This window comes from Rousettus aegyptiacus, unplaced genomic scaffold, assembly GCF_014176215.1.
Source record: "Rousettus aegyptiacus isolate mRouAeg1 unplaced genomic scaffold, mRouAeg1.p scaffold_m13_p_8, whole genome shotgun sequence".
NCBI lineage: Eukaryota > Metazoa > Chordata > Mammalia > Chiroptera > Pteropodidae > Rousettus > Rousettus aegyptiacus.
The window spans coordinates 108,503,896-108,525,830 of NW_023416311.1; the positions used below are offsets into that span (position 1 = coordinate 108,503,896).

Genomic DNA, 21,935 nt, shown 5'->3' on the forward strand with positions numbered 1-21,935 from the left:
TCTAAAAAGTGAGTTCTTTGGATACAGTGACTGTTCGGTTTGCCACAGTACATCCAACACCTTCCAAGTCTAGTTCATTTATGGCAAATGATTGAACGCTTTTAACAGCCCGTGTTTAATGAATTCACGTTTTTTATGTGGCAAAAATTCCTAATATCAAAAGTAAACGGATATAATGACAATTAGTATGACAGTAACAAGCCAGATACCATTATTCTCACTTAGACACTCTAACGTGCAAAGGGATCATATTCAGTAATTAGCTTTGATTTTCCAGAAATGGAATAAAAAGATTTTAATAATATACCTATTTTTCCTATTACTTAAATTAGAAAAACATAACCACCAATTTCTAATGTAAAGGAAGAGTTTCGATTGATAGTAATGTAGCCTTGTAAAAAGGGAAATAGTTTATCCTTCTTTTAGAAGTAAGGCTTCTCTCTAACTGTGCATCTAGCTTTATGATGTACTTTGATAAATGAGTGTTTAAATTATATCTTCGGGTTTTGACCAAAATGCTTTCTGTCTTTTGTTTTTTTCTTTAATTTATTTATTTTAATTAGTTCGAGTATACAGTATGTTGGTTAGACATCTATATAGTTCATAAAATGATCCCCTCCCCAAATGTTCTCAGAATTCACAAACTCTCAAGTACCAGGGCAATACATCACATGAGAATAACGTAAGGTTGTTAACTGAATCAAGAAAAAAATATTTAAAAGTTTCATCGTACAAAGAAAAATATTTCCAAAGTGGAATAAAGAAAACCCACTTTCACAATGCCTTCACTAACAGGAGTGCGTGATTTTCCTTATGGGCTCTTTCAAAGACTCACCTTCCAAAAATAATAAGTTTTTCTTAAAGTATAATTTAGAAAAAAGGTAAAGCTCATCAGAATTTTGCCCATGTTTTGAAATGTTTTGAGTGAGGAAAACATATTTATATAAAATTGGTGTTTTTAATGAATAGACATGTTAGTAGAGAAGTTTTAATATTTTAAGGGATAAGTTAAGAATATGCAAAACCGTCAGCGTAGTCAGAGGAAGAGGTGTTTTGACAGCAGTTTTTCATCTAAAACAGCGTAAAATGTTCCGTGTAACCAGTGACATTGTTTCGGTTCTCTGCACAACTTTGCCAGGGGCGGTCCAGGGCGGAGTTAGGGAGTTGGAGGAATTTTCCCCTTTTTGTGATTTTACTTTATAAATATGGGAAGTGTGAACAGTCCCTACTTCTGGAGAAGGAAGGCTTTTACTTTATTTACTCTTTATAACCGTTTTCTTTGTTCGTCTGTCTGTTTTGCATGAAAGCGTATGTGTCATTGAACGGAGGCCGTGTGACTGAGGTGGCTGCAATGCCTGTGTAAGCCAAAGTCAGTGCATCGGAGCCCGAGAAAATGACACGACCCTGTCACACACGGCCCACTAACCACTGTCCCAAACGAGGCCGAGGCCGAGCGCATCAGCCCCTGTCAACCACACCACCTCTGCACCGCCCTTCCAGGCTCCCGTGACACCCGCCCCCACTCCTGTGGGTGGAGCCTCGTGACCTCTTTGGACTTGGCGCTGCCCTGTCGAATCGGCTGAGCAAAATAGACCCTCGGGAACTTGATCGTGCCTCTGTTTACCTTTTAACGTGTGCGTGGTCGCTTGTCAAAAAGTTATAATGAGGTGGCGGTGATAGGTAATCGTTTTACTCCCCTTCCTCCTTTGGCCCAATTCTGCCGAGAGAAGCGCCAATTTTAACCACTTGTATTTGAACTTTTGGGGTGGTTAATAAGTCATAACTGCATAGTAACTTAATAATTTTTTACCTCTCTCGCTTGATTTATTGTCTTTAGACATGTCTTCTGCAGCTGCGGGGCTTCTTTCTCTGCTTCAGTTTCTTCATTTCTAAGTGAGAATAAATGTAGTAGCTATTTGAGGTGCTATATGTACGGTTCTAAGAGGTTTCAAGGCGCGAAGAGAGGTCAAGGTCTTAGAGCAATGCTTTACACGCGGTTAACGTATTCGATGTGTTCATTAGCATTATTTCACATTATTAACATTAACAGCATTATCGTTCATACCACCTTGCTGGCCCCGTGCTGGATTATTTGGTAACATAACTTACTCTCCCTCCCAACCCTGGGGAGCCACGAAGACTTGGGGCTGCCCTCACCTGCCTTCCCTCACCTCCACTTCCTGCTTCCCTGCCTCCTCCCCAGGGCCCCTCCCGGGAGAGAATTCCCAGGATTCCCAGGGGTTCAACGCCCTGCTCGCCGGTGGGGTGACCTGCATCATTTTGGCTCATCACTGCGATCTCTGTCTGCTTCTCCACCCACCCACCCCCCACATCTGCCTTCGGCTGCACTTGTAACATCTAGTAACGCCCATCGCGTACAAACCCCTTCACTGAGACAAAGCTGAAACGAAATTCCCACCTGCTGCAGTACTTCTGATAGTCCACGTTGGAGGCTATAGACAGAGCTAGATGAAGCTACTATTAAATTGAAATTTTTAATGCATTTTTAAGCCATGATACTCAAAAAGAAGACTTCCTTAATTTTTTTTTAAATTTGAACTAACTACGTTCAAATTTTAACTACGTTTTGGGCGTATTTGCTTGCACTTGAGCCAATTTCATACATGTTATTTCTTTGTGATTTCATCAATAAAATAAAAATAATACCTCCCTCATCAGAGCTTTTTAGGTGTCTAAGTGATAGAGTAATTTGATATACTGCAGTAGGTGTTCAACAGGTAATATCTATTATTAAGGTGTCGATAGCAACGACAATATGATTATGATGATGATGAAGCGCTAATAACAATAATAATGCCTCCCTGTAAACGTTGTTTTCGCCTCAATGATATAATCTAGTATATCACAATAGGCGTTTGACAATAATGCCTGTGTTTAAGGGGCGACAGCGATGATGGTGGCGGTGGTGGCGACCACCAGTATTGTAGAGTATCGCAAAATGCTGACCTTCGCTGTACCGTGACACCAGGCAGCCATGTAGTCACCTGCCCTCTACCTTAGAAAAAAAAAATGTAGCTATTTCAGTGACAGTTATTTCATTTTAATCGGGTCCTTGCTGGTGTGTGCAAAGAGCCGTGCTCTCCCGCGCGCAGGCCGAGATGTCGTGTCCGCGGCTGGTTCCCACGCCGGCTCGCGGGGGCGGGGCTCGCCTCGGCGTGCGCCCGCCTGGCGCGCACCTGGCAGGGCCCGCCGCCTCTCTGCTGACCCTCCGGTGCTTCTTTCCAGCGCCTGCATCGGGGCCCAGGACCCGTACTGCGGCTGGGACGTGGCGATGAAGAAGTGCACGAGCCTGGAGGAGAGCCTGAGCATGACCCAGTGGGAGCAGACCATCTCCGCCTGCCCGGTAAGTGGCCGCGTCCTGGGGCCGCAGAGCGCGCCGTCCCGGGAACCCCGCTGCCCGGCGGTCACGCCCCGCGTGGGAACGGCGTCCACGCGTGGTCACGGTCCACCCTCCCCTGCTCACCCGGTCTGTGCGCACTCAGCGCAGGCAGCTCTTAGCTTGGAGAAGAGTCACCTGGACGCAGGCATGAGCTCTGGGTCTGTTTAGCAGAGAAAACGGAGTGTAATATCTCTATTTTGCTCTTGAATTTTTTTCTCCGGAGTTTGATGTGGACTCTTTTACCATTCCTAGCAAGGATAAAATAGGAACATCCACACCCATCCATCTCCCCAGAGAACTATAATTCCAGAAGCTGAGATAAGCAGAGCTTTTAAAAAGGCAAATAGGCGTTACCCTTGAACTCCACGTGGTACAGTCTTGTGGATCCTGCTCAGGGTCATTGCAAGGTCGGGGAGGGAGGAAGGCCTAATGCACCCTCCCGCGGCGACTTCTGCAGAATGAGGAGAAACTCGCTTGCATTTAGAGTCAGACTCCCTGATCCAAGACGACAGATAGGCCCCTCATTTCTCTCTGCCCGTTTCTCCGTTCGGGTGCTCCCCTGCGGGAGCCGGCTTGTCGTTCTTCCCTTTGTCTTCAGCACCCTCCTCGACCACTCTCACATTCTCTTTTCCGTCCCAGAGAATGTGGGCGGCAGCTCTCAGCTCCCGCAAGTTCGTAAGTTTGTTAAGTCACCTCGCGGCGGCATAACCGTGAGTCTGGTCGCGAATGTTTCTGCAAGACAGGGGTTGAGAGGGGACGTGACACAGCCCGAGATCTGAAATCCACGCTGTGTCTTCGATGCCGAAATGCTCGAGGCGTGGGAACCGTCAGTCTGCTTCCTGCCGAGGCGCCTGCTGCTCCCAGTATCGAAACCCCGAGTTCACACAGCTCGCCCTTCCGTTTGTAAGCGGGGAAGCCAGGCCTCGTGACATTAGGAGGGCCCGGGCTGTTGAAACCAGGGTCTTTCCCCAGATGTCGGCACATGATCAAGGCCTTTCACAGCAAAGGTGTGCATATAACCTCAGCAGACTCTGAGCGAAGCTTTGCAAGGGGGTTCGCGGCTACAACTCGGGGTTATTTAGCTTCAGCTCTCTCGTTTGGGGAGCAAACCTTTCTGCAGTGTCTCTTGAAGTCGATTCTAAAAATGCCAGTGTTTTTCTTCCGAGGCCCGTCCCATGTCTCTGCGACACTCTGAAAGCACAAAGGTGCTCACCTTAAATTCTCTGCGGCTGGAGAAAGCCACATGCTACCTCTGCGGTGCAGTTCTTGTGGACAGACACCTGCTTTAGAAGACTCGGCACATCTTGTAGGTGTCCGACTTTGACTTTTTAGTGATCCGAAGGGCAGAAGAACACAATAGCAGTTCTTCTTACGTGAGGAGCCACTGGTCTAGGACCCATGGTGGTTTTAGTGTGGCGGTCCCCAACCCTTTTGGCACCAGGGACCGGTGCTCCTATGAGAATCGAACACCTGAGGGTCTGAGGCGGAGCTGAGGCGGTGATGCTGGCGCTGGGGAGCGGCTGCAAATGCAGATGGAGCTTTGCTCGCTGGCCCGCTGCTCGCCTCCTGCTGTGCGGCCCCAGGTTCCTAACAGGCCACCTACCGGGACCGGTCTGCAGCCCAGGGGTTGGGGACCCCTGTTTCAGTGGATGTCTGAGACATGCTTAATTGAATCATGGGAAAGATGCACTCGCCTGCTAGGTTTGTAACAGATATGTATCTAGTGCATTTCTACAGTCAAAAAACAGAGAGGAGCTAGTATGTAAGAAGTGATCAGAGGGTCGTCGCTGACATTGTCACTGCTTCCGGGAGGACAGTTACAGTTACAACCCACGAAGGTCCGAGGGTGGTGTCGACCTGCCCTGGTGTTGGAACTGTCCCTCACTGTCCCTCCACAGACTCCGCTTTAAACATATAGCGAGACGTGGTCTCCGACTCACTGTCTGTGAAATACACGTGACAAGGGTTTTTTTGCTTTTCTGGTGCAAGGCGATTTCATTATATAAAACCACCCCTGCGCTCTCACTTATATATCATGTCATATGTCAAGATGCACTTTTAATAAGTTACCAATATGGAAAGCACCCAACAACAGAGAATCAATTATGCCACTTAGCGCAAAGCACAGGAAATAAAACCTACACTTCTATGATATAGGCAGGCTACCATGTGGAAAACGGAAAAGCCCCTATTACCCAACTACTATGTTAATTATACATCCTTTTCTACAAAAATCTTAGAAATAAATGAACTAGATGAAAATTATTAGCATTTATATAGAGCAGTCTTGAGAGAGATATTTTTAAAGGCTATTAAAAAATGTAATTTACTTTATATCCTTTTTTTTTGGACTGAAATGGAGAAAAGCTTAATTTTGTTGGCCAAATCTACCATATTTCATCATATCTGATATGTCATGAAGTATACTTGAGTTTTATAAGAAACAATGTTGCCATGGATTGCAAGATGCCAATGGATTTCGGAGACGTCAAATATATACATATGTGTACACATACACATATGTATACACATATGTATGTATATATGTATATATAATGCATATTATACATAAATACCTTGTAATCAGCTGAATGCTTTTCTTTCTTTACCTACATATCTTCATCCAAAGGAAGTTAAGCTGTATAAGGGGAGGGATTTTTGAAGGAGACAGAGGCGCCCTGCATCCCAGTAGGAGAGTGAGCAGAGTCCCGTTACGTGCTGCTCAGCCGGGTGTGAGGGATGCCGAGTGTGCCCAGGCGGCGTCAGACTCTCCTGTGGGGCTCTACCCCGTAAAGCTTCACACACCTGGGACGAACGGTGTAGCACGGCTGAGTTCCCCGAAGTCGGTCGCCCCCCGTGCAGAGGCTGCCATCTGCGGCTTAGATCCTTAGCCCTCCGGGGAGTTCAGACAGGTGATGGGACCCCCAGAAGCTTCCTGGACACTCGGCAGCTCGAGACCTATTTCCCGCCGAAAGGTGCCTGTTTAAGATGCTCATGGATTTCTGGGTGCAGGAGACAGGGCGGTAGTAGACTGACACATTGATTAATGTCCTGTTTGTTTCTCTGTATGTAACTGCAAACATTGTTCTCAGTTTCAGAGATCTGAGGTGCTGAGCAAGATCTAGATCGACATATCCAGAGCAGTTCCAATAATAAGCGTGTCCTACGTGACTTGTCACGTTGCTTAAGAAGGACAGTATAATCCCGAACCTACCTGGGCCTTATGTATGCACGAATGCTGTCCCCATCCTTTGTGGGCACACGATTCCCAGCTTATCACGTCATACGCTGAGTCCCTGTTTCCAAAATATACCTTTTAATAACTAGCAATCTGCATACACCAAATAAGCACCTATGAGTCTATAAATTTTGTAATGTAATCTACTATAGATATTTTTGGCAAATCAAGCACAATTATTGGCCCTACATTGTTTCCTGTTGCTTTGCACGGGGCTTTAAAAATGGGGATGAGATTCTGGGATAATCATGGCATTCACTGAGCATTTACTATGTATCAGTTCTCAGACTAAATATTTTTATGTACATTATCTTACATAACAAGCGTTACATAGAGTCGATTTTAAAAAAGAAGTCTACTGTAAAATAAGGAAAAGGAAATTAAGGTTAATTGTGTGTCTAGACCGTACGCTCAGTGCCATGTCAGGCAATTTTCAAAGGATTGTCTCATTTAAGGTTTTTGATGGCCCTCAAATGTCGTTGCTTTCATCTTATAGATTAAAGGACTAGGACTCAGGGCCAATACATGAAGATTGCTTCTATTCACCTGTCCTACCAGAGGCCACACAGCACTCCAGCTTAGTTTTCTTCAAAGGCGTTGTGTTTCCTTTGTGTAACTCATCTATCGAGATAGACTTCGGGATGATAGCGAGTTGACGTTATAACACGAGACAAGCCTTTCCAAGGAGCACATCCAATATCCTGTTTTCTTACAACCTCTGACCAAAGGCACATGAAACTTTGAAAATAAAGGTCTTTTAACTTCTGAAAAAAAGATCCTAATAGAAAATATAAGACTTCAATATAGTCATTAGAGTATGATGCCTGGAGGATGTTGATGCCTAAAGTTATGCTCCAGGGACCGCTGTAGTCATCAAATGCCTCCACATCCTTGGTTAGTTGGGAATTAATGAATTGAACGCGAATGAATCGAAACAGCATTATGGGTTACACTCGCTAACAAAAACGGCATCTTCCTTGGCTAGCTCTTAGAAACTCATTATTTCCTAGGTGAGGGGAACTTTGCTATTACAGAATTGGGGGTGAAAGTGTATGAAGCCGAATTCTATGAGACTCCCACTAAGGAAGGATCTAAGAATTTCATTGCAGGAAAAAAGTGGCTGAGATCATAGGCTCTGGACTCAGCTTGTTTATAGAGTGATCGTGGGTCTTTTGCAACCAGTGTAACTATGAGCAAACTGGGCCGCATCCTGTGACATGGAATGGAGAGAGTAGGGATGTTGGGGAGATTCCAGGAGTTAAGAGGCGCACGTCGCTCAGCTCAGTGGCCACATGCTCTAAACTAGGTGCGGGTCGCTCTGGTCCTTAATGTTGAATAATACCACGCGCATGCCCCAAGTAGAAAGTTGCCTGGCAGAAACCCGGAAGATAGCGCAACTATAGACAATTTAGTCTCGATGGCTTTATTTCTGTTCAAGGAAAGCTAAGAAAATTTAAAAATACTTACTCATATGGAAACATGGAGCGGCAGAACCTACCCCATTATTCATGGATCTGTTTCTGAGGCAGATTGGCAAACGAATACCCTCGGGGTGGAAACGAGCCTGGGGTTCAAGGCAGTGCGGACAGCCCTCCCCCACTGCCTCCGCGGCTCCCACAGAATCGTGTGAATGTGGTTCGTTCTCCTTGCTCTGGCATTTAATGGAACCAGCAGCGATGTCCCTGAATTGACGGCCCTCAAAGTCTGCAGCTACCCCTCGTGGCTGGAAAACGCAGCCCCTCTTCTGCGGCTGCGGAACCCCACCCGCAGGCTCCCAGTAACGATTTGCCTGGAGCACTTCCCTTCCTGTCCAGGGTTTCTGTTGCTCTAACGGCTCTGTCTTTCTGCCTCATTCCTCTCCATTCTTTCACAAATCACCACTTCAAATTCTTCTTCTCTTGCCCTCTGTCGCCCTTTTCAGCTTCTGTTCTGCTGGTCCATATATCCAGCAAGGGAACATTTGGAGCATCTCTTTGCCCGAGGCCCCGTTATCTTAAGCCAGTGCTCTACATGGGGGAGGGAGGGGGGTGAGTGTCTAGTGACCTGGGTCTTTGCTGGAGGTGTCCCCAGGGACATTTAGCAGTGTCTGGAGAAATCCCGGTTGTCACATCCTGAGGCCGTGGGGGTGGTGGGGATACTGGCATCTAGACCGTGGAGGCCTGGGGTGTCAGTAAACACCCTACGATGCCCAGGGCGGTCCCCACAACAGAGAAACATCGGGCCCAGATGTCAGCAGTGCCGAGGCTGAGGAACCCTGGTCCCCTGACCAGGAAAAGACAAACCAGCCAGCATTTCCGATCACGCCTTCCAAATTGCTAGCTGTGCAGTCTCCGGCGATTTTCTAAAAATCTCCTTAAATTATAGTTTACTTTTTCTCTAAAAGTAGTATATAGAGGTTTCGTCCAATGGGACTGCATGTACCTAACAGAAACTGAATTTCCCATGAATAGAGCCTTAAAAATGACTGTGTTCCTCCTTCGATGACGGGGAAGCAGCAGTTTCGGGGCTCCTTCTGCCCGGTCCGGGGAGGCGCTGGGGAGCAGCTCTCTCATTCCGAGCCTTCTCTTGCTCCTAGGGACACCAGGCATCCCTCACAGCCTCCCACCACAGAGCCCCAAGCAGGGAGGATGAGAAAGAGCAGAGCATATTTCTCTTATCTGGAAGAAAATGATTTGTGGAAGCCTCCGGCAGTGTCTTCTCAGTGTCACTGGCCGGAAGCGGGTCACGTGACCGTTCTTAGACCCGGCGCTGGCCGGGTGGATGGGGATGGAGCAGCCCGGATCTGGCCCCTGGCCGGGCCGCTCAAGGTCATGGACACTCCCCTGCGTGGAGTGCTGAGGGGTCATTCCCGTGACAAAGCCGGAGCTCGTGGTTGAGTGTTTCTTTCATGAGGCTCTGACCCTGGGCTCCGTTGGCTGAGAAATGAGGTCCGCAGTTTCCCTGCGGGACAGTTGAATTGTAAGGGAGCACGTGCATTAAAACGGGAACCTCGAAGCCGTCAGGAACTGGGCAGCCGCCGGGCTCCTCCTCTCCACGTCTGTCTGTCGTCTGTCTGTCTGCCTCGTTCTCCCCTGGCTCGCGGTGTCCCTGCTTGTACCTTCCCTACATTCATTTCTTTCCGCTCATCCTGCCGATAAGCCCAGCTGCCCCGGCCGAGCGTTTGACTCGTGACCCGCAGTTGCCTTTCCGCAAGGCTTATTTTGTCAGTTTGCCAGCGTCTATATTTCCTTCACAAAATGTCCTTTCCGGACATTCTGAATGATTTCCGTTTCTGCCTTCATTCACTCGTCACCATCATTTTGTATTTCCTCCTGGCCCCGCAAATCCTCATTGTCCTATTCTCAGATTTTTTCATGATTTCTTACAGCAAAAAGGTCCAGTCGGCCCCCTCCTGCATTTCCTTTGTGTTCAGACAAGGAAACCGGGGCCGAGGGGACTTTCAGAGAATCTTCTTCGAGTCCCGTCTGTCTCCGAATAACTTGCCCTTTCAAAAGCCCCAGTCAGCATCGGGGGAATTCCTGAGCCTTCCGAATTCACAGCAGCAGCCTTCACCCGTGCTGCCCTTGGGGCCTCGCAGAGGAGGCGAGCGGAAGGGGCAGCGCGCTGGTCTGGCCGGCCAGAGCCCCCTCCCCACCCACCGTGCTCCGAGGGCCTGACTCCCCACTTCCAGACTGTTCTCTCCACTCCCAGGCTTTCTTGCTGTCCTGTTGTCTTGGGGTCAGTCAACTCGAGGCATGGACAGGAGGAGGGAGACTGGTCTACGGCCATGCCACCCTGAACGAGTCTGATTCCATCTGATCTCTGTCGCTAAGCAGGGTCCAGCCTGGTTAGTACTTGGATGGGAGACCACCCAGGAAGACCAGGTGCTGTAGGCGTAGCCCCTGCAGGCCCCCCTCCCCCTGGCCCCGCCCCTCACTCAGCACCACCCCCGCCGCAGCCCCGCCCCCCTTCCGGACAGGCACAGCATAGTCACAGCTCCCCGTATTATCCTTCGTGGTGGCTTCAGCGTCTCTGGAGGGTTCCCTCGACCCAGCCCACAAAGCCCACGCTTCTCCCGAGAGGGCCTGCACCCAGGGTCCGCCAGGCGCCATTGCCTAAGGCCCGGATCTTCGTGTGCGGACTCCACCTCTGTCATGACGCCGTATTACTTTACGTTCCTAACTCACGAGGCTCCCTTTTCCTGACACTCCAGTAATATTCGAGAGCCTTCCGGCTCCTTCTGAGCTAGGCTGGAATCTAGTCTACAGAACAGCTGGCCCATAGAGGAGGATGAAGATTTACACGTAAAATTTTAGGGTAAACATAATGTGTTAAACTACATAGATGTTAATATTTTGAGTAAATGTACAATTTAGATCTTTTTCTTATTTTGCTTAAAAATTTACTTTTAAGTTCTTTAGGTTTTCGCACTATTTTTCCTGAGCTGTGATGTGTGTGTGCACATGTGAGTGTGTGTGAGTGTATTGTGTGTATGCACACATGTGCGTGAATGTATTGTGTGTACACATGTGTGAGTATACTGTGTACGTGCACACATGTATGCACGTGTATGCATGCACATGTGTGCGTTGTGTGTGTGCGCACATGTGAGTATGTGAGTGTATTGTGTGTGCACACATGTGCATGCTCATGTGTGTGAATGTATTGTGTGTGCACACATGTGTGAGTATACTGTGTACGTGCACACATGTGTGCACGTGTATGTATGCACGTGTGTGTGTTGTGTGTGTGCATGCTCATGTGTGTGACTGCATGTGTGTATTGTGAGTACGTGTGTGAGTGTGGGTGATCGCATGTGCATGTTAGTGTATGCGTGCGTGTGTGAGTGTGTGCACGTGTGTGTGTGAGCACGTGCGCCTGCCTGTGTTTGGGGGTGTTCACGGGCACAACCGCTGCCCCTACGTCATACACAGAGCAGCCTGGTACCAGGCGCACAGCCAAGCTGCCACATGACACGATCCAGCCCCGCGCTCTGACCGCCCTCCCACAGTTGGCCTGCTCACCGGCGACCAGCTCAGTAGGGAAACCTGTTTTGTACAAGTCCAGTCAATAAGCCAAACCTGTCAGTACTCTGAATAAGAGTCGTGAAATGTTTTCAGTGAAAACGCCCCAAACAGTAGAAGCTTCTCTTCTTCTTACGCCTCCGTGAGAACTTCTGCCCTGTTCCCAACCCCGCCCTGCCAGACAGCGACCTCCGGCCGGGGGCAGGCGCGGGGGCCGCGCACCTGCGGGCAGTGGAGGACCGAGGTCCTTGTCGTCCAGACCAGGTCTCGTGTGAGGAAGCACCCGGTGCGGACGCCGTGGGGGAAGCCATGAGACCGCATTTGGGTTTGGGAAGCCAGGATGGGACTCGGCATCATTACCGCACGATCCGTGCTGCATTTTCACTGCTAACGGGCCTTGGACGAGGCCGAAGCCACCGTGCCGGCCCCTTGACAAGTACATTAAATGTTGTCCGTCTGAGATGACATTCGAGGCAGGCCAGGTCTTAAATGACACCTGGTCGCCCGATCCTTCGTTGTCTGACGGCACCTAAAACCGCGGCAGGGTTTTACGCCTGCGGGCTTTCCCTCCAGCTCTGGCTCCTCAGGGTTCTCACGGTAGCGGCCACTGCGGCCCCGCCTGCCGGTCAGCTGCTGGCTCCCTTTGCCTTCCCTCCTCCTCTCCTCCTCCTTTGTCCTCCTCCTCTTCCGACTCCTCCTCTCCCCCACCCCCCACTCCTCCATCATTTGTCTCCAGCAGGGCCCTCGGCTGCTTTGCTTGGGAACACGCCCCCGTCCGCCCCTTTCGTTGTGACATAAACTCTGCTGAGCGGGTTCTGTCGTGGTCTTGCGTGAGGCGAGACCATGCATTCCCCACCATTCCCGACACCCCCCCCCCCCGCGGCCTTGGCGGCCGTACCCCTGTCTGACACCCTCCCCCATGTCTGCCTCCTAGACGAGGAATCTCACCGTGGACGGCCGCTTCGGCGCCTGGTCCCCGTGGGCGCCCTGCACGCACGCGGACGGCAGCGCCGTGGGAACCTGCCTCTGCCGCTCGCGCTCCTGCGACAGCCCGGCCCCGCGCTGTGGCGGCTGGCAGTGCGAGGGCCCCCGCATGGAGATCGCCAACTGCTCCAGGTGCGTGGCTCCAGCGCGAGCGGTCCGGGCGTTGCATGGGGTGGGGGGCACTCACCGGATCCCAGACCGCAGAGGAGTCCGGGGAACCACATCTCACACAGCTCTCCCCGTTCGAGAAAAAGACGGGGACCCTCGGCACGTCCAGCTGCGTCATCTATGGAAGGAGACTTTAAGCTCTAGATTTATAAACCTTAACTTCTGGGGTCGTAACCAAAGCTCACGTGCCCACGCATGTCCACAGCTCTCAATGGCAATGTTTGTCCTTCAATGCTGGGCCTCCTGGAGCCGTGGTGGTCCTCAGCTCACCAGCCCCCTAAAGGAATGTCGATACATTCACTAGACGCCTCCTCAAAGACCTGTAGATTGGCATCCATTTTTGTTTAATCAAAAATTTTAATATTTTCAGAGACATAAATTCTATTACATCACTAAGTGTGTAAATGGAATCCAAATTCCATAGTGATTTGATAGCTACCTTCCCATTTTAACAGATTGATGAGCAGACTCTAATAATCAGAAATCTTCTGTTTTCCCTTCTCCTGATTTCCTTGTATTTTATTCTTTTCTAATCCCTTTTCTAATCTTATCCTAATACAGTATGTTTTTATGTATGAAAGTCTTATATTGGTCACTCTATCATACTTTATATGTAACTATCACAAAACAGATTATGTAAATGGATTAAAAAAACTTTTATTTCTGATAATCATTAAGCTTTATATCTTAAATATGTATTCCAAAAATTAGCACATAACCTAAATAGCATTAACATTACACATTTTTGACAAATAACAATTTAACATAAAAAACAAGAACCTATTGGAAATTCATTCCTTAATGAAATTGTTTTTAATTCCCAATTACTATTCTTATCTGGACAGAAATGGAACTTCTCACCTGAATTGGGCAGGGCTTAGCATCAATTCCATTCTTATCTTTTGCGTTCCTAGTTCTAAGTGCTCACAGATGTCATTTACGTAAGTAGATGGAATTGTAAGGTCGTAACATTATCAGTCACTGCTCTGAATTCTTTCCAAGTTATCATCTGCCAAAAGTATGGTAATCTAACATCAAAGACTCCTTTTAATGCCTTGTGTCAGCTGATGAACTGTTTATGTTGGCCTTCAATTTTGTTGGAAGCAAAACACTGGAAAGTACCTAATCCGAAGACGGAATTTTTCGCTCAGTCAGTACTAGCCAGTACTTCCTCAATTTGTACAGAAATACAAATAAGTCCAGATAGACATAATTTACACTCCTTATTTATACTCTGTATCTTTGTCAAATTGCAAGAAAATAGCCAAGAAGCTGAATTTAAAATATCCTTTCTTCATTTTTAATAAAATCTTAAAACTTTGGACATTATAATGTTCTTTAGCATTATTTAGCAATATCAGTGCTATCAAGGGAATTACTGATTTTCATTAATATTAACAGATTTTAAAAGTAAGTGTTACGTGTAGCTGCGGAGGATTATTCTTGTTCAAATGTGGACAAAAGATTGTAAAAGCATAAACTAGAGGTTCAGAGATTCATCTCTAATTACTTTTCAATAAGCTAACATTTTTTTCCAGATTTACACTTACACGGCTAAAGTTTCTTCCCAGTTTCTCATGCAGCCCATTTTGAATTATTGACAGAGAGAGCGCTTACCACTTGACTCTCACATTTCCTACTTTGACTCTAAAATCAGATGCCTGAGAGAAAAACCTGGCAAGAGTCAAGATTCCCCAGCCAGAGCGCATTCAGTCCCGCGGCCCCCAGGCAGGGGGCCCACGTGGGCGGGGGGCGCTTGGAGGCGCAGGTGGGTGCCCACAGGGGACAGTCTCTTCGCCCTGGGACTCAGCGCCCCCGCTGCTTTGTCTCCGCAGGAACGGTGGCTGGACGCCCTGGACCACCTGGTCGCCCTGCAGCACCACCTGCGGCATCGGCTTCCAGGTGCGGCAGCGCGCCTGCAGCAACCCCACGCCGCGCCACGGGGGCCGCGTGTGCGTGGGGCAGAACCGCGAGGAGAGGTGGGTGCCGCCCCGCCCCGCACGTCCGCGCCCGCGCTTTCCCGCACGCCCGCTCCGCGTCCCCTTCTGTCCAGCCGACTGGCCCTCGCCCTTCCCTACCGTCCTCGTCCTCTCCGTTCGGCCGGAGCCTCGGGTGGACAGCGCCTCGCGGGGCGCGCGCGTGGGCGCAGTTTCCGAGGGCGCCGGGCGTCCGTGCACCGGGGGCACCGCAGTGCTCGGTTCCCCGGGCACCCCGACTCCGCTGTTGTAAGTCTGTTGGAGAAAGACCGTTCTTGTTGAATTCAACCAGATCAGCCTCGAAACCCACAGTTCTCTGCAGAACGTAAGGCCAGTCGGGGTCCAGGCGGGAGCTGCCCGATGGAGTCGCTTTCCCCCGCCATAAGCGTCAGGAGCGCAGGCGAGAGCGCGTTGGAGGCCTGGGCGACACCTTTGACCAGCACACACTCGGCCAGGGACTCACGCTCGGGAAGGCGCCTCGCACCAGAGCAGGGCACTCTCTCCCGTGCGTGTTTTTAGCTTTCAGCACGTCGTGGGGACATTTTCGTTCAGTCTTACGTTCAATTTATTGCTTTTCATAGATGTTTGATTTCGGCTTCGTTAAAATCTGCAGTTGGGGTGGACGACTTTCTCGCATATTTACTTACGGTATAGTCAGTCCCCTGTTTGGTCATCGGGAAGATATCCAAGGAGGTGAATTTCATTCACATTACTTTCAGGATTCCTATTCTACCAAATTCACGTGAACTTATTGTATTGGTTCATATGAAGCGAAATGGTTTTCAATATCTTTACAATAAAATGCAGGAAGGCTTGTATCTGATGCCATAGAGTCACTGGGAGCCTCACAAAAACACCAGGTGCGGTTATTTCCTGTAATTAATATTTAAATAGACAAAATCAACCACAGACAGGCTTACTTGATAGACAGTTCTCTGCTAGTTATTTAAAACACAACAATCGAGAAAAGCGTTCTTTTCTTTCTTTATTGCGTTCCTGAATCACCAATTAGGATTTCATTTCTTTTGACTCAGAGGAAAATGAAAGATGATTTTTCCAAAGCAGGGTAAGTCATTTTTGAAGTAGTACCCCTGAAATATTTTTGCATGAGTCTGGAATTTCTGATCCAACACCAGTTGATAAGTCGGAAAGCTGATTATGGGAGAATGGTCTCCCAGCTATTTCTAAGCCTTGTAAGATTTAAAATTGGTTGGACTTTTTAAAATGCTACATGACATCACATAATCCAGCCCATTCAGGCAAAGCCACCTTCATCTGTGAGAAGCCATCCCTCGAATCACGGCATCTCCACAAACTTAATACCTGCTGTCACCTTTCCAAGGCTGAGTAAGAGGAAGGAAGAGTCTGATTAACTCTGTGGTTCTCGTATAGGTATGTTCAGTATCCAATTCTGATTGTTCTTGAAGCTTCGTGTTCAGGAGCAGCTCAGGATGGCTCGTGTGTTTGGAGGACGTGCATCTAAAACCTTCATTTTTACGGAAGAATCCCTGATGTGGGCTAGATGAATATTTGGTCGATGAAGGAAATTTGGATTTAAGTCATGAAAGCATGGGTGGTAAGAACAGGGCCTAAGTACGATTTTTAGAAAATTGAAGCCTCCTGATTGAACAGCCTTTCTAAGGCGTTATCAAGAGGTCAATGATAACTAGAAACAAGTATGTAGTATCTCTTTCTCGGTCTTCACGAGCAAACATTTCTTAGATTTCTTTGCCATGTTCTATGGGAGTCACTCTACCTAAGTAATATAGAGGAATAATGTCCTTTATAAATATTTGAGAACTAAACTCAAGATGAGAAGAAACCTGGTCTCCACGGAACAGTACAAAAGATAGAGGACTAAGCATTCACAGGCTTTGCCACTGTCATATTGGGCTTATTTAAACACCATCGACGCTAAATAAGTCCTGAGTGACCACAAGTGAGTAAATCGATTCTCTCAAAAATTGTCCTGAAGTTAATGCCAGGATTATAGTTAGTGACTTTTCCTTTGAGAGAAAATCTCCAATATGTGGAATAATTCAGTGGGAACTTTATTGTAAGAAAAATCTCAGAAATACTAATATCACTTTTTCTGAAGCAATAAAGAAAACTAGAAAAGGTGTGGCCACTTTGTTTTTCTATTCTAAAATCTGGAAAATGATATTCTCAGTGAGTCCCAAAGAGGCCACCAGCAAGGATGAGGCCATGGACCTTCATGTGAATATTCTCAAAATATGAACATCATTACCTGTATTAGTTTTCTCCTGCTGTATGACAAATGGCTCCACAAACGTAGTGGTTTAAAGCGCACACATCTAGCATCTCAGTCTCAGTGGCTAAGGAGCCCCCACGTGACTTACCGGGTTCTCCGCTCAGCCAGAGCTGCGGTCTCATCACGGGCTCGCCTGGGGAAGGGTTGACTTCCAAGACCACGTGGTTGTGGTCACTCGGCTCCTTCCGGGCTGTCGAACTGAGGCTTTCAGTTTCTCACTAGGTAGCCAGAGATCTCCTTGTTTCTTGCCAAGTGAACCTTTCCGTCATGGTCACTTGCTTCCTTAAATCTTGCAGAGAAGAGTGTCCCCTTGCAAGATGCACGTTACATTCTTAAATGATGTCATCGTGAAGTGACATGCCATCACCTTGGATATTCTGTTGGAAGCCACAGGCCCTGTCTACGCTCCAGGGGGTGGCATTACAACAGGGTATGGGGAGACTAGGAGGCCGGGGTCCTTGGGGTCACCAGGGCCACCGTAGAGCATCTGCTGTAGTCGGACTGTTATCTGTCCTTCAGTCCACACGCAAAATGCATTTACCCCGCTCCCAAAGTCCTCACAGGTTTTATGCCATTAAACTGTCTCCCCGGATTCCTGAACCTCATGGGAACCAATCCCAAATGTGAGCGAGGCCCTCCTGATGCGGCTTCTCTCAGTCTGTCGACTTCTAAAACGAGACAAATCATATGCCTCCGACACTCCCGACGTGCAGTGGCGGGACAGGCGGAGGGTACCAGCCACGGACATTTCAGTCGAGAAAGGATAAAACGGAGAGTACGGAGGAACCGGCGCTCCACAGAAACCCTGACGTCCAGCCAGCCAGGCGCCAGGGCTGGATTCCGTTTCGAGGCCCGAGCACGACACTCCGCGGCGCTTCGCTCTGCCTTCCTGGCTCTCGGCTCCGCTTCCTGACTCTTCCTTCCTTTTCCTTGAAAGGCGGCGCGTGCCGGCTGCCGGGGGCCTTCGTCTGCCCGCTTCCTGCCGGCAGCAGGTGGCTTCCCAACAGCCGCACTGCAGTTGTCCGAGCTGGTATTTTTTGCTGAAATAAACGCTGCGGGTCTTCTATGTATTTCCTTTGTTTACTTCACTAAACAAACCGGCGCCCACGAATCAGTTTGAGATAGCCCTTCTCTACCTGGGGGTCCTGCTCAGATGGCTGGCTGCGTCTTGCTTGTGATCGAGAGGATCTGTAAGGCACGCCCTGCTCTGGACCTCATCAAGGGACCCTTCGTGCGACTGAATGCTACTCTGATCCTTTGATCCCTCTGAAATTTTAACAGAAGGTGGTGCAATCACGTCTTCAGCTTTTCTCTCTCTGTCAACCATTCTTGACCGTGCTCAGGAACCAGTTCTTAATTTCAGCATCTTTTGCCAGCAGGAGAGGCTCAGAATGTCTAAAGCTATTCGGTCTTGGTTCCTCGTGTTTAATATTTCTTTCCTCGATTTGTCTTTTTCTGCCTACATAACGGTAAGCAGCAAGAAGCAGGCAGGCAGCGCCTCCTACACGCCGCCCGTCAATTTCCTGAGCTATAGCGTGCTTCGCGCTGGCACGATCCACGTCCGTGAATCACCGGCAACAGTTTGGGCAGCTTCCCGCCCTGCGTAACAAGGCTCGCTCTCCTTCCAGCTTCCAATAATACGCTCTTATTTCCTTTCTTAGTTTTTTTCTTTGTTTCCTATTGAGATAAAATACGTTTAACATAAAATTCGCCATTTCGCCATTTTAGGCGTGCGGCTCAGGGGCATCGATGGCGTTCCCAGTACTGTGCGCCCAGAGCCGCTGTGTCCCCAAATGTTTTCATCACCCCCAAACAGAAATCCTGTAACCGCAGAGCAGTGACTGCTCATTTCGCCTCCCTTCCAGCCCCTGGTAACCTCTATCCTATGTTCTGGCGCTACGAATTTGCCTGTTCGAGATTTTTAATATAAGCAGAATCACGCAACATTCGCCCTCGTGTCTGGCTTCTTTCACTTAGCAAGGTTCGCCCCTGTTGCAGCACATGCTGGAACTTCATGCTTTGTTTTAAAGCCAGATAACATTTGACTGCGGCCACGCCATCCTGTGTTTATCCATTTACCCATCAACTGGTGTTGGAGTTGTTTCCGCCTTGTGCCGATTGCGAATGATGCTGCAGTGGGCACTGGCGTGTGAGTCTCTGTCGAAGTCCCTGTTTCATACCTAGGAGTAGGGCTGCTGGGCCATCTGCTAGCTCCATGCTGAGAGTTCTGAGGAACTGCCGAAGTTTTTGTCCTCAGTGGCTGTCTCATTTTACGTGCACACCAGCAAAACACAAGGATTGTAATTTCTCCTCATCCTCACCAACGATACTTATTAATTTATTTTTTTATAGCCTTCCTAGTAGGCGTACGGTGGACTTCATCGTGGTTTTAACTTGCAGTGATGTTGAGCATCTTCTCAGTGCTTTCTGGTCATCCGTGTATCCTTCTTTGGAAACATCTATTCGAGCTCTTTGTCCATTTTCCAATCGGATTGGTTTTATTGCTGTTGAATTTTAGTTCTTTATCCTATTTCCTTCTAAACCCTCATTGGTAGCATCCTCAAAATCTAGATGTAGACTAACAGTCTGTTCAAGGTGAATAGGTTTTTCTACCATGCTCCTCAAAATTCTACTTGCTTCTACCCATTTTCTGGTCCCGAAGCCACTTTCACGTTTTAAGGTATTTCTTACAGCGGTACCACACGTGGAGGTACCGAAATCTGTCCCACGGGCTATCACATAATCATGTGACCACAGACACAGCCGCCTAAGCCCCCACATGGCCGTTGGCTCACAGTTCCTGTGGGCTCATGGCCTGGACACAGTGTACCTGGGTCCTTTGCTTCAGGATCTCACGAGGCGGCAGCCAAGCTGCGGGTCACGGCCATGGTCCCACCTGAAGCCGGACTGGAGAAGGGTCTGCTTCCCAGATCCCGTGGTTGTCAGCAGCTTTCTGTTCCTCGTGCGCCGGCGGACCGAGGCGGTCAGCCAGGAGCTGCCCTCCGCGCCCCACCGCCTGGGCCGTTCAGCCTCGTTGCCTGCTCCCCGAAAGCCAGCAAAGGAGAGTTTTCTTGAAATTAGGTCATGGCGATCTTACGTAACATAATCATGGAAGTGATATCTTGTCATCTTCACTGTGCTCTGTTAAGAGCAACTCACAGATCCCCCAACCCTGAATGGGAAGGCATTACACAGGGTGAATTTCAGGAGGTGGAGGTCATGGGGACCACATTAGAGTTAAGGGTCAAAGGAATGAGCGTGTGGGAGGGGCACGTTCACTTAGATCTGTAGTGAGTCAAAGCTGTGCTTTTTTGCACATCGTTGCGCTCCCAATGGGCTCTCTTAGCTTCCTCTTGGGGTAAAAAAATAACATTATGGTGGACTCAGTGTATGTACGGTTTCTCTGGCGCCACAAGAGATTCCATTATTTTGGTATGGCCCAGCAAAGGGACAATGACTTAGAACCAAGGAGAAGATAGTCCTGACAGAGCTCCGGCTGGATTCGGCTAACAGAGGCTGCGGTGAGCAGCTCTCGTGGATCTAACCAGAACAGGACACAATTTAGACCGTAAAGGAATACGAAAAGAGACATGATACAGTGTTGAGAACCTAGTCTATACGGGTTCTGAAAGGCCGGCCTTTTCACGGAGCCTAGGTTTGTGGAAAAGTAAATAATTATGGAGAAATATCGCTGGGTTATTAATTAACTTTTAAATGGAAAACGAGAATGAGCAGTCATGGGCAAAATTAAAGTCTTAATTTTTAATGCATCACGAAACCCATCTGTGACTTTCTGTGCTTTAAGATATGAGAGATCCAAGGGAGCCCATGAAATTTCAAAAATGTTTAGCTTGTTATTTGGTAAAAAAAAAAAGAAAAAAAAAAAACCCAGCTGCAGGTAGAGGACGAGAGCAGTGAGGGTTCAACAGCCGGCCCACTGTGCAGGTATCTTATCTGAAAATTAATGTAAAAACCCTCGAACGAGCAGAGTTGCCAAGGTAACTAACCGACTTCCCATTTCCACTTGTGTGTGTCAAGCAGTTTCAGAGGAGGTGCTTCTCTTAGGGCCCTGTGTTAGTTGGGGTGCGAGAGGAAGGGGGGGCCAGGGGGACATTACTTCCTTGAACTTGCGGAGAATCAGAGCGAGGGGCTTGCAAGGGCTCGGCCTCTGAGCCGGGTCTTGGAGTGAAAGCTCAGACGTAGAGGGACAGAGCCAGCCTCGCGACCTCTGCTTCCCTTCTGGCCTCTCTTGCAGGGGGTGACGTGCACGTATCCTGGTGTGGCTTTTTTCCCCCCCAGGACTACGGTAGAGAGAGAAAGAGCATGAAAGGGGAGGCAGGTTGTGGACAAGCTTACACACAGCCAAACAGGAAGCCTGCGAGACGGGTTGGAAGTTCTGTGCTCCGCGCAGCCTTCGGGTTCTCCGGAAGTCGGCTTTTCCCTGTAGTAACACGGGGAGCATTTTCAGAGCTGGCCTGCTGCGGACGAACGTGGGGACATGTCCATGCACCATGATTTATTCCGCTGTGGGGACACGGCAGCTCAGTCACTGTGCTTCTTACGAAAAGTCAAGGGTCTTCTATTTCCTTCAGTCTTTCTACCCTTTTATTGTTTGTTTGTTTGTTTGTTTGTCTGTGGTTTTGGAAGCTGGAATCAGAGCCAGGGCTTCCGGGACGTCCACGCCTTTGCAGCGTCGGCGATGGGCTCTTCCTCAGGAAGTCGTTTCCTGCTCTCTCGCCATCCACAGGGAGAGAGGCTGCATGGGGAGACTTTGAATTAACGGCTGGCGGTTCTGATGTTCTGAGCTTCCTGCTTCCAGGCGTGTTCTCAAAACAAGTGCCGGTCCCCCTCGGAGCGGCCCAGGCACCAGCACGTCTCTGCAGCCACCGAGCCA

General features: G+C 48.7%; 1 protein-coding gene and 1 pseudogene across 1 annotated transcript in view; both read left to right on the plus strand.

Moving 5' to 3' along the window:
• Window positions 1–21,935, plus strand: part of SEMA5A (semaphorin 5A) — a 384,915-nt gene that overhangs the window by 322,264 nt on the left and 40,716 nt on the right. Inside the window, exons 13-15 of the mRNA XM_016164969.2 lie at window positions 3,247–3,364; window positions 12,576–12,757; window positions 14,629–14,772. Coding sequence (XP_016020455.2) covers window positions 3,247–3,364; window positions 12,576–12,757; window positions 14,629–14,772 — 444 coding nt within the window. The remainder of the gene's footprint in view (window positions 1–3,246; window positions 3,365–12,575; window positions 12,758–14,628; window positions 14,773–21,935) is intronic.
• LOC118607498 lies at window positions 10,395–10,513 on the plus strand (annotated as a pseudogene).